The sequence below is a fragment of the Polypterus senegalus genome, chromosome 2 (assembly GCF_016835505.1).
Source record: "Polypterus senegalus isolate Bchr_013 chromosome 2, ASM1683550v1, whole genome shotgun sequence".
Classification (NCBI taxonomy): domain Eukaryota; kingdom Metazoa; phylum Chordata; class Cladistia; order Polypteriformes; family Polypteridae; genus Polypterus; species Polypterus senegalus.
In genome coordinates this window covers 321,288,631-321,304,810 of record NC_053155.1, presented here as the reverse complement: position 1 = coordinate 321,304,810, position 16,180 = coordinate 321,288,631, and the positions used below count along the sequence as shown (strand labels likewise).

At 39.9% G+C, this 16,180-nt stretch overlaps 1 protein-coding gene across 3 annotated transcripts in view; it reads right to left on the bottom strand.

The window, feature by feature from the left end:
- txlng (taxilin gamma) overlaps positions 1-16,180 on the bottom strand; it is a 51,783-nt gene that overhangs the window by 15,211 nt on the left and 20,392 nt on the right. For all 3 annotated transcript variants that reach the window (XM_039745985.1, XM_039745987.1, XM_039745986.1), the window contains exons 3-4: positions 11,312-11,403; positions 844-1,014 (exon numbers count right to left, since the gene is read on the bottom strand). In XM_039745985.1, the coding sequence (XP_039601919.1) occupies positions 844-1,014; positions 11,312-11,403 (263 nt within the window). The remainder of the gene's footprint in view (positions 1-843; positions 1,015-11,311; positions 11,404-16,180) is intronic.

Sequence of the window (16,180 nt, the reverse complement as noted above, 5' to 3'; positions counted from 1 at the left end):
GCAGACACACCCGATGAACTGGAAGGGGCACTTTCAGGACTTCAGGGGTAAGAAAGGGAAAAGGTTGTTATATGTGAACTTCTTTAAAACATCAAACCTTCTTGTGGAGGAACAAAGGTGTGAAGTTGCAGTTTAATATTCCCTTTGGTGCAAATGCCTAAAGGAACACACCTTTTGATGTGCATTTTTATGAATATTACTTATTAGTTATTTTCCTGTAACCAGCTACAATTTCATAAAGCTTTCCATTTTGATGAGCACTCACAACACTGATTGAAGTTATCTGTAATCTCTTCAGATTGCAACAAGGTGAACTACAGAGAACATTAAACTGAATAGATAGATTTGACTTCTCACTACATTCATAATGGCTAACACAGCACAACACCCTAGTACTAACTTGGTATTGTAAATGCAAAGAGAAACTAGAGAGGGCAAGTACACGGCCTCTAACCTCTGACGACTGGCTCTTTAATTGGGTTAATCAAGTAACCAATTATTTTATTACCCATAATTGACTGGGCTATGAAATTTTGCGGTTTGTTTGTGTTTGCACAAGTCAAATACTTTTCAAATTAATTTTTCAAATGCATGCACCAATTCCTCCAAAAAACATTTTAATGATACATTTTTGATTAAACAAGGATGTCATTTTACCAATGCGAAGACCTATAAAATTGGCCTTTTTCAAGGAGCAGTGTATAAGAAGAAAGTCTCTCCGCAGACAAAGCAATAGAAACACATAACCATGAAAATGGACCTGTACTTGTGATGAAACCCGTTCCTGACCGTTTCATGGCGACACCTGTCCGGTATTTTAAGTGCATTTCCTCGCAGTCTCACCTTTAGGGTTTTGTTGTGACGCTGTAGCTCACGGCAGAGACTCTCCAATTTACTACGGGCCAGGATGGCCTTACTGTGCTCACTCTGAAGGTGTACTTTCTCCTTCACGATCTGTGCCTGCTTTTTCTGAAGAACCTTCATTTGCTTTTGAACACTGCGACTTTCCTCCAGCTTAAAACAAAAAAAAAAAAAAAGGAAAAAGGTTGAAGGAAAAATGACATAATACAAAATTCAACTTACACAGGAATAACAAACTGCACAAAAACTTTGACAATGCATTGAAGTACTGACAATTAAAATACCAAAGAAAGAGGATGAATGCACCTGCGAAATACAGCAAGACTAACATTCAGAGTATATATTTGAGAGTCGACTTGGCTTAGGTACACAGTAATGCAAAATAATTCAGGCAGAGAACCACAACACACACTCCATAACAAAGACTAATATTACACAATTTCTTTTTCAATATATTTTTTGTAATAGCGGCTCCTGTACAGTTACTCATACTTGCTACATTTACATCATGTGTCAAAGGCACCTCTAGCATTGTGAGCTTAATATTAGAAAATCTTTGTAGTTTTAGAAAATTACCAGGAAGACCACATTAACAGCAGGATGTCAAGTAAGGAAGACATTCGTCTGTCCACGTGTAGGCCTCTTGTGGAACGTGAAGCGGTGGTTTTTGCAGGTCAGCTAGGGACGCACAGGCCGACTAGACTAGTTATCAGAATTGACCACTTTTTAATTGAACTCAATTCACAGAAAGAATAGTTCTTTATTAAATTCTTGTTTCGTAATGACATGTATATAGCAGATTTTAAAATTTTTTATGTACGTTAAATATCAGTACAGCTTTCTTCTTACATATAACGCACCCTCAAAGTCCTTCATCAATCTTCGCTGCCTTCTGCTGTAGCCAAGATGTCTTTGCTAAGATGCAGATTGTCTCCCGTTTTGAACTGCGTTATATTCTCTCATTTATTTAGCTAAACTACACCATTTTTTCAGTCATTTGTAAATAACTTGACTTCATTCATTTTTTGTCTTCTCTTACTTCTTTTGAATCTTCCCCAGGTTCTGTTATTCTTCTAACCTCATTCCATGTGTGAGCGCCGACACACAAGTCCTTACTACTAACACCGACATATTAGACCAAGGATTCTTTTCATTTTCTCTACTGATTAGTACAAACACCTTTGCTGTGTTCAATTTCATATGAATGGCCTTCATCGGCTACTGACTGTGCAAAGCATGTCACAACGTCATCATCCTCAATATCAACAGACTTGCTCCATTTTATTTGTTTATCATCATCGTTTTCACTTCAACGTACTCTGACGAAGGTCAAGTTAATGTTGATTTAGTGCCTAGGAGACAAACTGGGGAGAGAGTGTGTGATTACAGTGTAAAAGACTCCACATCAGCTTTTATATTGTCTTGTTTGATAGATGAATCACAAAGATACACACACGTCTCTACACTGGAAATTTATTTGCACAAAAGAAATTTCCAAGCTGGCAATACAGTGCAAGACTGAAGCATTAAGGAGCAGAGAAACACTCAAAAAGCCCTCAAATGCAGATAAAGTAAAACCACAAAACACAACATTTTGGTTGTTCTACATGTAGTGGCTAAATGCTTCATCGGTCACTGCTGAAGAGCTAACAGATTTGCACAAAAACTAAACTGGCAGCAGAACTTCGTGCAACTTCTCAAGAAAACCTGTTCTGCAGCCGGTGACATTTTCATCCCCAGCCCCTTTTCTCGATGTGCACAAGCATGACAACTGGGCAAAGCCATGCAAGGAGCCGCAGAAGTTCTGGGCAGCTGTAGCAGGAATAACCCTCTTGCTGGCATCACATTATACAACTTCTTGTTGGAGGGGACGTCAAACTGGACGGACGCAGCTGATGATCTCGTCACTGGAGGATGTCAGATTGCATGGCTAGCAATCACAAGGCATGACAAACTGGAGGACTCTGTGGCGACTTTACAGCAGTTTCACATCGCCACCGTTATCACAAGTTCGCCCTTTCTCTGTGCCGCCTGACAGAGCTGGTGCTGCTGGACAAATGCTTTCTAGGAATGGAGACTTTAGCTGCAATCTCTGGCCTTTTGTTTTTCTCTCCATTCTGTAGCAGTACGCAAAAACACAAAACATCAGACAGATGAGCTTCTCTTCTGTTTGCGACAGCTCCTTATTCCTTGTGACTGCATTATACGAGGTGCGATTCAAAAGTTCCCGGAATGCATTTATTCTGCAGCAAGAAGGGTTTAGTTATATCAATCGCCGCTAGACAGCAGATCAAGTTGTCCTTGAGAGCTGTTATCATGCGTTAAAATGTCAGCACAGTTGTTTTTCAAGTCGCAGTTCTCGTTTAAACTTCGGTTGTGTCTGTGAAGGGTGGTTCGTGAAAATGAGTGATTTGAAAGACCCCAAAAAAGCTCAACAACTTCACAGCAACACCAAGTCAATGCTCATTTGCTTCTTTGACGTGAGGGGTGTCATCCACAAGGACAGACGGTGAATGGCGCTCTCTACAGGGATGTTCTAAGGCGTTTGAGAAATCGAATTCGCCGAACGCGTCCTCAGATGTGGGCTGACAAGTCATTTCTTTTGCATCACGACAATGCACCAACTCACATATCTCTGATTGTGTGCAAATTTTCGTCTTCTACAAAGTTTACCAACATTCCCCACCCTTCGTACTCCCCTGATTTAGCACCGATTTTTTATTTATTTTTTTATTTCCTAAGATGAAGATGAGGCTCAAGGGACACAGATTTGAGATGGTGGAGGAGATCCAGCGGTAACAACCGACGTCTTGAACACACTGACAAAAAACGACTTCCAGAGGTGCTTCAAAAATGTTGAAATCTCGCTGGGATTGGTGTATCAACTCAGAGGGTGACTATTTTGAAGGAAGTGTTCACCATTAATTGTTATTTTGTGTGTTTGCTTTTAAAGAAATGCATTCTGGGAACTTTTGGATCACAACTCGTATGCATTGCACTTTCAGATGAGCACTCACTGGATGCCAGCTCTTGCACACACAGAGCCCACCCATGAGAACTGTGACTTTGCCAGATAAAGTCGCTGACTGGTTGAACTGAATTGCTGGGAAGGTCAGAGTCCACCACCGGCAGTTCATCAAGACTGCCCCAACTTTAAGGTTACAGTATGTAAATAATAATAATAAAATTCTTTGCATTTATAAATGAAGTTGATTTACATAACTGTAATGGCTACACAATCTAAAAAGAGAGGGTTCGAAGTCCAGTACTGTAAACACTTCCTCCATGCCACCCAATCAAATAATTCAACTACAACCAAAGAGAACGCTTAAATCTGGATTCTACCGTCACAACATTTACAATTCACCCCAAAACAAATACAAAATAAACAAACCTGACCAGTAAAACTACATTTACAGACTCCCAATGAAGTCCAGCATACCAAAATGATGATGATCAGTCTGGATTTTAAAAATGAGTAACTCTGGATGGTGGGATTGGCATTTCCTCTGGCAAAACAGCTTTCTCCAAAAAGAAATCCAAAGCAGTCCTACCAGCAAGTCCTAAAGTTTGGGATGAGCAACGTCAAGCAGGGGTGGCAACTGATAAAATGCACTCCACTGTTCTTCACCGTGTGTCATAAAACGGCATCTTTGGCACTGAAGTCCTGTTTTCTGACTAGAAAGTCTTACTAACACACTAGCAAGTTGAACAAATATGTCCCCCACAGATTTATATTGTGAAACTAATTAAAGACAGTTCCCACAGTACACCACAATCCCCTATGCAAGTCCATTGCCACAAATTATTATGGAAATAAAAAAATCAATTAAAACACAAACCGTAACATAGACACATTGAACAAAAAACAAAACACTTCCTGTGTGGCATCACTAGAGAGTCTGCAATTGAAAATTGCAGAGAAAACTGTACACGTGGCTGGGCCTTTGTGAGCAATTCGCCTTTTTTTTGGACCCAAATATTTTTTACTAACCCTGCAAACATTTACTTTACTAAGTTTCTTGTTTCACACTTGGAAATCCATATGCAAAACAAATTTAAGGGGCAATTCATAGTACTCGGGTGTTGTACCGTGTTAGCCATTATGAATGTAGTGCGAAGTCAAGCAAAATGACCCCTTTTATTGGCCAACTAGAAAGATTACAATATGCAGGCTTTCGCAGCAACTCGGGCCCCTTCTTCAGGCGAGATGGAATCGTTACATCTTACATTATACAATCATTTGATTACATTCTGCCTGAGTTGCCTCAAAAGCCTGCATATTGTAATCTTTCTACTTAGCCAATAACGGCGTCATTTTGCTTGACTTCTCACTAGGGGCAATACATGAAACTGTATGCAAAATAAAACTTGGCCGTTTTGCTTATTACTAGCAACGACTATGGAAAATGCAAACAGCTTTGAGTAAAATGCAGATATATTCTGACCTGTAACAGTTTATTACTGTAAACATTTATTATAGCTGCAGGGCCCTGATTACACTCACCAAGGGCTATACAGAGGATGCCAGAATAACGTTTAGCATTTTTTGTTGACTGTTGCACAGTATAAAGACTTCAGTTTTTCAAACCTATTTAAGTTTTTATTCTTCTTTCTTCCGCACACACATTGTGTGAACATTTTTCTGACAAGAATCAGATCACCAGTGAAGACTAGACCTGGTGGACGGAGTGCTGGAGCAATGAAAAGCATTGCTGTCCAGTACACATAATCAAACCTAGCCGAGTCAGCATCTGCACAAATGACAATGATGACACTATAAAAGTCTGTAAACAGATAAACGTAAATCAGAAAAAAATAAATAAAATAAAAAGATCAGAGCAAAAGCCAAGGATAATACAGGGCAGGGCAGGCCAAACCAAAGTCAAGACCTGCCATTTAGAGAGGCTTTCTGGCTGTGCAAATGAATCTCTCATGGCCATCACTAAGCCGAGTGCACGCAGACGTCAGAGCAGTCAAACCAAGCCGGCAGGCAGAGCTCGACTCTTTGTGAAAATGTCTGGCACTGTTAGCATGAGATTTTTGTACAAATTCAGCAATTTCTAGTGCAAACGCAGACACTTGTTAATGCAAGTAGGGCAGTCGGATCAGCCACCTGTTTCACTCATTTACCCAAAGTCTTGGTAACTGAGTCAGCTTTACTTCTCATGTATGCTTTCTTGTTAGTAAGACATGGATACCAACCATTCATATAAACACTCTGTTCACTTCTCGACTACTTTAAATGAAAAGAAAGCAAGTGAATTTATTAACAACAAAAGTGGTGAGGGTGAAAATGGGGTAATACAGCTGGTTCAGAAGACTGTGAGTGGTGCATTCTGGGCTGTTTCATTTTCAAAGATACAAAGCACTAAATCCCGATTAAAGCAACACTGTCTGACCATGCACTAGAGCCTAACAGTCTCGCATAGCATAAAAACACCAAATGAGTGGAATCCAACATCCAGCTGATCAAGGAGTATGAAGCCAGCCGGCGGTTTTTTGGCAAATCAACTGAGTTGCAATGGCCACGCTCCGGCTCCGCTATTTTGAGGCTAAAGAACGAGTCGCATTAAGACCAGCTTTTACACACAGAACTCAGAATTACAAAATAATACAACAGGAGTATAGGACACACAATATTTTAGAAACAGATTGCCAAACATGTACTCAGTAATTTTAGGGGCACAAGCTCATGTTTAAGGAATAAAACACTCAAATCTACTTAATGCAGTTCACGGTCACAGTGAGCCACAGGCTCTTCAACACGATTCAGCCATGAATAGGACAAGAGTACACTGCAGGGCAGACTCGCACACAGCCACACGGAGGCAATGTGGAGTGACCAATCTACCTAACAATCACCAGAAAACTAATCTAAGTAAACAGGACTTGAGGAACTGAAGTATTTATTCAGATATGTAGGCACAGAACAACACACAAGATAGTGTGCGACACTCAACTGCCTGCAATCGTTACAAATTCTAGTCTCTCCCTGACAGAAGAAACCACTGTAGGGTACATAGAATTAGCCTGTAGTGCAAATGCAGAAGTCACTGTTCATTTTACTAGTCTCTACTGAGCAGTGAGAAATGGAGGTTCATGCTCTAGTCAGGGGTGCCCAATGCATTGATCAAGATCGACCGGTAGATCGTAAAGGCAGTTCAGGTAGATCGCATTGTTGTTGTTTTTTTTTTTGTTTTTTTTAAAATGTTAGTCTATCATATATCCTCCCTATGGCATTTGCCACTTGATTGACATACAGGGCGGCCAGTCTGAGATCTCCTTTCTTCTAACACACTGGTCATCCCGCACACACGATCAAACGCACGAGCTACTGCAAAACTCCGGCTGTGATCTAGATAGCCTTCCAATTTATATCGACTACATTTTTTTCGGGAGGGTATGGACTGGATGTGGAATTGGAAGAGGATTTTTTTTCTCTCACAATGTCACAATCGAATTGCGTTTGTCTGATCTGTCAATCTATCATTGCTATTCCAAAGAAGTAAAATGTGAACAGGCACTTTCAAACTGTTCATAAAAACTACGAAACTGACTTCCTTCAGAAAAGCGATCTGAAAAAGAGGAAGGAGAGGGAACTAAAATCGCAGTTAAATCGGACAGCCGTCATTTTTCACTCGGCTGAACTCAAAAGCAAAGGCAGACACACGAAGCATCGTTCCGGGTGAGTCACTCGATCATTAAGCAGAAGAAGTCCTTCCAAGAGCTTCCTCCTTGACTGCATTATTCGGCTCTACTTATTTATGCAAGTCAGCCTGTTCCCACAGGATGATTATTAAATCCAAATACTGTAGTGACCATAAATGTATTGAATTGTTATTGTGCCATAAAGGTTATTCAGTTATGCAAGGTACGAGAACATATATATGATGTATAAAGTACAATCAGTGTGGGCACCCCTGGTCTAGTACTAAAATACAACAATCATGGATGACTGAGCCTGCCCAAGTTTGAAAAGAAAGAAAACAACAAAGGATAGAAGAGGACAAAACCTCACTCCTTTTGGTAGAAATGGCTTCATTGGGTCACTGTGGTTGTGCATAAAGTGAAACTCCTACTTGTATGAGCTAATCAAGAGTATCCACTGCCAGTCAAAACTTGTAGAACACTCAGCATTTTCAGCTTTTACGGAAATGCACAGTTTAATGTCTTAATATTTCATGAAATCAAGGCAGAGAACAAAAAAAAAAAAAAGGGAAATAAAACAAAATAAGTCAAGGAATCATTAAGTGTGCAAAACTGCATTCCAATTTTTGTTTCATCACAGTAGCCTGCATCTATTGCTAATATAACAGCCAAACTGTGGTAGCCATTTTGATTCACAATGCCAGTCACCAACTCTACCTCCAGAAAAAGAACCAGAGACCATCACACTTCAGCCTCCACGTTTGACCGATGGTGTCACACACTGAAGCATCTGGTCACCAACTTGACAGCATACAAACCCCCTCTGCGATGATCTGAAGATTTCAAACTTGGATTCATTGATCCATAAGGCTTTCCTCCAGTCTGCAGTGGCCCACAGCTGGTACTTCAAGGCCCTATTTGTCCTTTAAAGGAATGGCTTTCCTCCTGCCACTCGCCTTGTCACACCTGCAGCACAAAGTCTCCTTTTCACAGTACAAACTGACACTTGTGTGCTTGAAGCTGTTGTGCTGCGAGGCGCCTGTCATCACATTAGCCGGTGACCCTCAGGAACGTGTCTTCTGATTGGCTGGTGACTTTGGCTCTCCCAGATCTCTTCCTATCCTATCAGAGTTCCTTCCAGTTTCCAATTGCCTTTGGATTGTGTGGGACATCACTGGACTCGTTGATATTTTGGTTTTTCCTTTGCAGTTTCTCTAAATGAAAGGCCTACCCTTCTAATGGTAATAATGTTCTGCCTCATTTCATTTGTTAATTGCTCTTTTCTTGCCATGAACACTGGAATATTGTACTTTAGAGGCTGTAGTTAACACAGTAGTCTTTTCCAACTCTGCTTTAAGACACACTAAGGGTTTTGAAGTAATCACACACAAGTTGGGACACCTGTGCAAATCGTTTGCTTCAACTTGCAAGGCTTCAATTACAAACCGGATTCCAAAAAAGTTGGGACACTATACAAATCGTGAATAAAAAATGAATGCAATGATGTGGAGGTGCCAACTTCTAATATTTTATTCAGAATAGAACATAAATCACAGAACAAAAGTTTAAACTGAGAAAATGTATCATTTTAAGGGAAAAATATGTTGATTCAGAATTTCATGGTGTCAACAAATCCCCAAAAAAGTTGGGACAAGGCCATTTTCCCCACTGTGTGGCATCTCCCCTTCTTCTTACAACACTCAACAGACGTCTGGGGACCGAGGAGACCAGTTTCTCAAGTTTAGAAATAGGAATGCTCTCCCATTCTTGTCTAATACAGGCCTCTAACTGTTCAATCGTCTTGGGCCTTCTTTGTCGCACCTTCCTCTTTATGATGCGCCAAATGTTCTCTGTAGGTGAAAGATCTGGACTGCAGACTGGCCATTTCAGTACCCGGATCCTTCTCCTACACAGCCATGATGTTGTGATTGATGCAGAATGTGGTCTGGCATTATCTTGTTGAAAAATGCAGGGTCTTCCCTGAAAGAGATGACGTCTGGATGGGAGCATATGTTGTTCTAGAACCTGAATATATTTTTCTGCATTGATGGTGCCTTTCCAGACATGCAAGCTGCCCATGCCACGCACTCATGCAACCCCATACCATCAGAGATGCAGGCTTCTGAACTGAGCGTTGATAACAACTTGGGTTGTCCTTGTCCTCTTTGGTCCGGATGACATGGCGTCCCAGATTTCCAAAAGAACTTGAATCGTGACTCGTCTGACCACAGAACAGTCTTCCATTTTGCCACACTCCATTTTAAATGATCCCTGGCCCAGTGACAACGCCTGAGCTTGTGGATCTTGCTTAGAAATGGCTTCTTCTTTGCACTGTAGAGTTTCAGCTGGCAACGCGGATGGCACGGTGGATTGTGTTCACTGACAATGGTTTCTGGAAGTATTCCTGAGCCCATTCTGTGATTTCCTTTACAGTAGCATTCCTGTTTGTGGTGCAGTGTCGTTTAAGGGCCCGGAGATCACGGGCATCCAGTATGGTTTTACGGCCTTGACCCTTACGCACAGAGATTGTTCCAGATTCTCTGAATCTTGGATGATGTTATGCACAGTTGATGATGATAGATGCAAAGTCTTTGCAATTTTTGCTGGGTAACACCTTTCTGATATTGCTCCACTATCTTTCTGCGCAACATTGTGGGAATTGGTGATCCTCTACCCATCTTGACTTCTGAGAGACACTGCCACTCTGAGAAGCTCTTTTTATACCCAATCATGTTGCCAACTGACCTAATTAGTGTTCATTGGTCTTCCAGCTCTTCGTTATGCTCAAATTTACTTTTTCCAGCCTCTTATTGCTACTTGTCCCAACTTTTTTGGGATTTGTTGACACCGTGAAATTTTGAATCAACATATTTTTCCTTTGAAATGATACATTTACTCGGATTAAGCGTTTGATCTGTCATCTACGTTCTATTACAAATAAAATATTGATATTTGCCGTCTCCACATCATTGCATTCAGTTTTTATTCACAATTTGTTTAGTGTCCCAACTTTTTTGGAATCCGGTTTGTACTTTAACTGCTCCAGAACATCTGTAGCTTGTAACCTATCAGCTCTTCCCTGAAGAAGGTCCATTTGTAATATTCTGAAAGTTCAAGTTGTTCAGTTTTCACTAACCTAAACTTTAACCCCTGGCAGTTTACTGCTCACCTTTTCACCATTTTAGGTCGTTCATTGCATTTCAGTTGACTAAACTTGTAGAAATATCTGAAGTAACTGAGGTGTTATTTAACTTTTGACCGGTGGTGTATAATAAAATAATAGTCACATGATCTATGTCCTACACACTGCAACTCAGTACTACAAAAATTACCAATTAAAAATCACTTAAAGGTTTTCATTTTAGTTCTGTATATGTACAAGAGAAAATATGAAATGTGCCTTCTCAGCTGAACTCGTGGGAGAAACAAAAAGCAGGTAAGAAAAAAAACACAGACATGAACAACTTAAAATCATTATCAAAAATCAATACTTGGGACAACTATTTAAAAGTTTCTAAGGCTTGTAACCACAAAATAAGTCAAACTAATGCAGGCGCACATCGTGCCCATCAAAGAACAGTATATTGGTGAAAGACAGCATTCCTTTAGCGGTGTTGGTGCAACTTTAAGGCAGACGCTAATCTGGATTATTAAAAGAATGTGCTGCATTTAATGGGTTGGTGCCAAACGTTGAGATGATTCACAGTTTTCTTAGCTATCAGGGATAAACAAATAAAGTCCTATTTTTATTTAAAAGTTTAAAAACAGGAGCTAAAGCTGAATACATGATGGTACTTACAAGATCAGCGTATTTCTTACACAGAGCTGCCAGCTTCTCTTCTGGGGTTGCCAGTGTATTTAGGGCCTGCATTAGTAACAGGACCTCTTTTCCTAGAAAACAACACAGTCTGTTAAGGTCAAACGCTCCACCATCTTTTCTTTGTGCACTTACTTACCCATTTGTTCAACAAAGTCACATTTACAAAATTCAAGGAAGTAGGACACTGCTGTAATAGCTAGAATCTCACCAACAAGTATGACAAGCATTGATTAAACATAAAAACAGAAATATAAAAAAGTCTGCTTGAATCATGCTCTGGTTTGTAACATGAAAATAACTTCTGAAAAACAAGCAGTTGTTTTCACATTTAATTTATTTCTATGCTCTGAGAAAAACCTATACACACAATTATGAATATACAACAAATAACAGGTAATTTAGTAGATCTTGCGATGTCAATGGTGCATATGGCTTTTGATAACTGTAATATGTTTAAACAGTGTTACTTTGCAAATAATTCTGTAAATGATTATTTGCTTTTGTGGATGGTACAGTGGCACAGTAGTTAGCACTGCTGCCTGACAGATTCAATATCCTGTGTTTCAACACCTCACCTGGTGGAAGATCTCCCCGTGTCTGCATGTGGTTTTCCTCCAGCATTGCCACTGCTGTACATGATTGGTTAAGTGAGAATACTACATTAATTCTGTGTCAAGGTGGATGTCAATGGCCTGTCACCCACTTCCCAGCGGGCATCGACCACTACTTGGCATAGGGCTCCAGCTCCCAGGAACTCGGACTTGGATTCACTGGGTTTGAGGTTGGAAGAATGCATTTTCTTTTGGACTCTTTAATTGTGTTCACGCTGTTCAGAGCTTCAGTTCCCTGGGTGTTTAATGTGCCTGGACTACAACACGTTGGCAAACTGCACTATTGTCATAGTAAACTGACTCTTCTGTAATTAGACGATTCTGATCTATACACAGTAAAGTTCAATTATTATTGATCTGCTGGCTTTAGACATCATACAGATAAATAGATTTTCCTTATAAAAAGAATTCTACACACGCACAATTGAATGGCTTTAAGTCAGCGTGTAACCTTTTTGTTATTGTCATACGAGTTACTGCGTTGTTAGGTATATTGGTTTATTGTGTTGGTGAGCCTTGTACAGCTGAATCATCCCCACGACTAGGATGTCTGGAGAAATGCATTTGTGATAGGATTACCCATTGGAAGCCGACACAGACAAGGGGTCAGACAAAGCACCATCCATTAACGACCCTACTGATAGTCTCAGTAGAAATGCCAGGACCCATTCCTGTAAAACGGCCTAGCAGTGGCGTTTGCTGGTGGGTTTCCTATGGCCAGGTGACGCATGTAGCCCAATAGGATTTAACCAAGTCCCCAAACTTGAATCTAAATGGTAAACTGCGGGGAGACTTTTGTGCTACTTGCTTATTAACCGTAACACCCACCGTGCATGAACACAAAGTGTATATATATATATATATATATATATATATATATATATATATATATATATATATATATATATATATATATATATATATATACATATATATATATATATATATATATATATATATACATATATATATATATATATATATATATATATATATATATATATACACACACATATATATATATATATATATATATATATATGTATATATATATATATATATATATATATATGTGTGTATATATATACACACACACACACACATATATATTATATACACACACACATATATATATACACATACATATATATATATATATATATATATACACATACATATATATATATATATATGCTTTGCATCACATAAATTATATTGAAAAGTAGGCTATATTAAAATGGAAAACCATTTTTTAAATTGTAATTTTTTTCCTGTATTTTTTTATCAAGTAAATGCAGGCTTGATGCGCATAAGGGACTTATTTAGCCTGAAATAAATGTGCATGCAAATTTCACCAAGTGGAATAATATACGTTAATGGACATATTTATTTATGCATTCATTCGTTTATTTAGGCCTATTTATTCATTCATTCGTTTATTAACGAATGAATTGGCCTAAATAAAACTAATTTCATTTGTTTATGCCTATTTATTCATTCATTTGTTTATTTAGGCCTATTCATTCATTTAGATAGATAGATAGATACTTTATTTAATCATTTATTCATCATTCATTAATTAATTCATCCATCCATCCGTCGGCAGGACTGCGCAACTCGCTGGGGCTCCAAACTGGCAATGGTGGAGCGAATCCTCGAGCAGGCCCAAGCGATCAGACACGTCCTGTCTGATGACAGAAGGAGCAGCCTGTCCCTGACCTGGCAGGACATGGACGTCTTGAAAGCTGTTCACGAAGCACTGAAACCAGTCGGTGACTTCACTGATATTTTGTCAGGAGAAAATTATGTGACCAGTTCCTGTATCCTCCCCATACTACAGCTCTGCAGGGACAATGTGTTGGCCGCGTCAGAAAATGACCCCCAGCTAACAAAGTCAATCAAAACTGGAATTCTAACAAAGCTGGAGGCCAAGTATGAATCCAATTCAGTGCGCAAAATATTGCGAAAATGCACTTTCCTCGACCCTCGTTACGTGGAGGATATGAGACGGATGACAACGCATTGGCTGAGACCAAGGCTGAATTACAGGCTGAGATCGTGAGCTTAGAGGCAGCAGGTCCAGTGGCCATCAGAGTGAAAGAGGGAGAGGAGCAACCTGCACCCTCACGAAAAAAGATGACTTTGGGGAGTATGCTGAAAAAAAATCTGATGCAATGGCAGGTCCCGTCGGCACCGTAGAGGACCGAGTCGGAGCTGAAATAACAGCCTACTGTTTGGAGCCAGTTACTCAAGGAGACGAGGACCCACTTATCTGGTGGAAAAATGCTGCCGGGCGTTTTCCCCAAATGTCGCGAGTGGCACGAAAGTACCTGTGCGTCTGTGCCACAAGCACACCATCGGAGCGGGTTTTCAGCACCGCAGGTAAAGTTGTCGGTCCACAACGTGCCCTGTTAAAGCCGGACAAAGTAAACATGCTGGTTTTTCTAGCGAGAAATCTTGAATAGATTGATGCCACTTGCCATTCGTTCCTTTTCGCACTGTGTTTATTTTTATTTCATTGATTCAGGTATTTTTATTTGGTTTACGTTAAAACGATATTGGAAAGAAGACGTTTTTGTTTAGGACTATTGCTTGGCAATACTTTTTATAATATGGATGATGTTTATGTTAATTCAACTCTGGTTGACTGTTGTGGGTCTAGTTGCACTTTTTTATAAGCTGCTCATATTTGTTATTAAAAGTTGTTCAGGCGGTGTGATTTAATTTAATTGATTTGTGTGCGCGTCTCCGCGGGAAAACTGTTCTGGATGTTTATGTTAATTTAATTCTGTTTGACTGTTGTATTTGCACTTTTTTTATAAACTGCTATTTGTTGCTAATAAAAGTTGTTAATATTGTTCTGCATGTTATTTTGTTATTGTTTCAGTATTAGTGTTTGATATTCAGTTTCTGAACGGTTTAGGCACAAGCCAACAGTTTGGTGATGCTGTCTGAGCCTTACGTCACAATTTTTTTATTATTCACGGTAATACCGTATACCGAGGTAAAATAGGGAGGAGGTTTGACGGTATCAAAATTTGGATACCGCCCATCCCTAGTGCCATGTTCTCTGCTGGTAGGGGGTGAGCAGCTGCTCCAAGTGGAGGAGTTCAAGCATCTGAGGATCTTGGGTACAAGTGAGTGAAGAGCAGATTGGGAAGGAGTAGCACACCACAGTGGTAAAGTGGGATTTAGGTCCTTGAACTGTCACTTTCCCTGAGAGTTGACCTTCTCATCATCACCTATAGTCTAAGTATGCGCCAAAGGAATGAGAACACAAGTACAAGCAGCTGAAATGACTTAACAGAGCAGAACTGTGGGGCGTAATCACTGACAGGGCGAGGAGTTCGGCAAAACAGGAGGAATTCCGAGTTGAACCACTGGTTCTCTGGATTGAAAGGAGACACCTCAGCCAGTCAATGAATACACACTTGGGACAGCCCATTAGGGGAGGACTGAGTGACACTCCCAGGACAAGCTGGAGGGACAGCGGCTCACATCTGGCACTGGGAGTTTCTGGGAGATCTTCAGGAGTTGCTGAAATGAGCTGCTAAAGCTATTGTGGCCTGGGCCCAATTCAGCATGCTGCAGTGCTTACCACAACCCTCATCAGGAGAAGCAGAGTGAAAATACGCATGATGAGGAAGAGGAGGATTTGTACAAAAGGTTTAGCTTCTTTATGTTAACCTGGTTTACCCAAGCTATTACTTTACATATGACAGCAATATTTGCATCGTATAATCATAAATAAGACAAAAGCGCAGGCTCTCAGGCATCACTGAATGCCACTTCAATAATCGAGGAAAGAACATGAAAACACAAAATGTGAACTCCACGTGAAAGGCAGGCTGTTAAAGATCTTTATAAATATAAAATCAGCAGTATGTGAGGTTAGGTCACCATTTCTGTACGTAGGCACACAAACCCACTGTACTGCTCCTGGCTTTAAACTCCATGAGGGTATAAACATCGACATGTAAAATATCACAAACCTCGTTACATCTCCAAATCACCATCCGACAGGATTCTGTACATCAGGAACACATTTACTAATGCCGGCTCAATAAACAAATGTCCAGTTTACAAAAGACATTTAAAAATGTGACTTTAGCTAAAAGAATGAAGTTAATTAACCAATACCAAGAGTACTTAACATATTTCACTTACAGCTGCCAATTCAAGGTAGCAGGTATGCCGCTCTTCAAAAACTGCATTTGATTATTTTACCAATAACTAA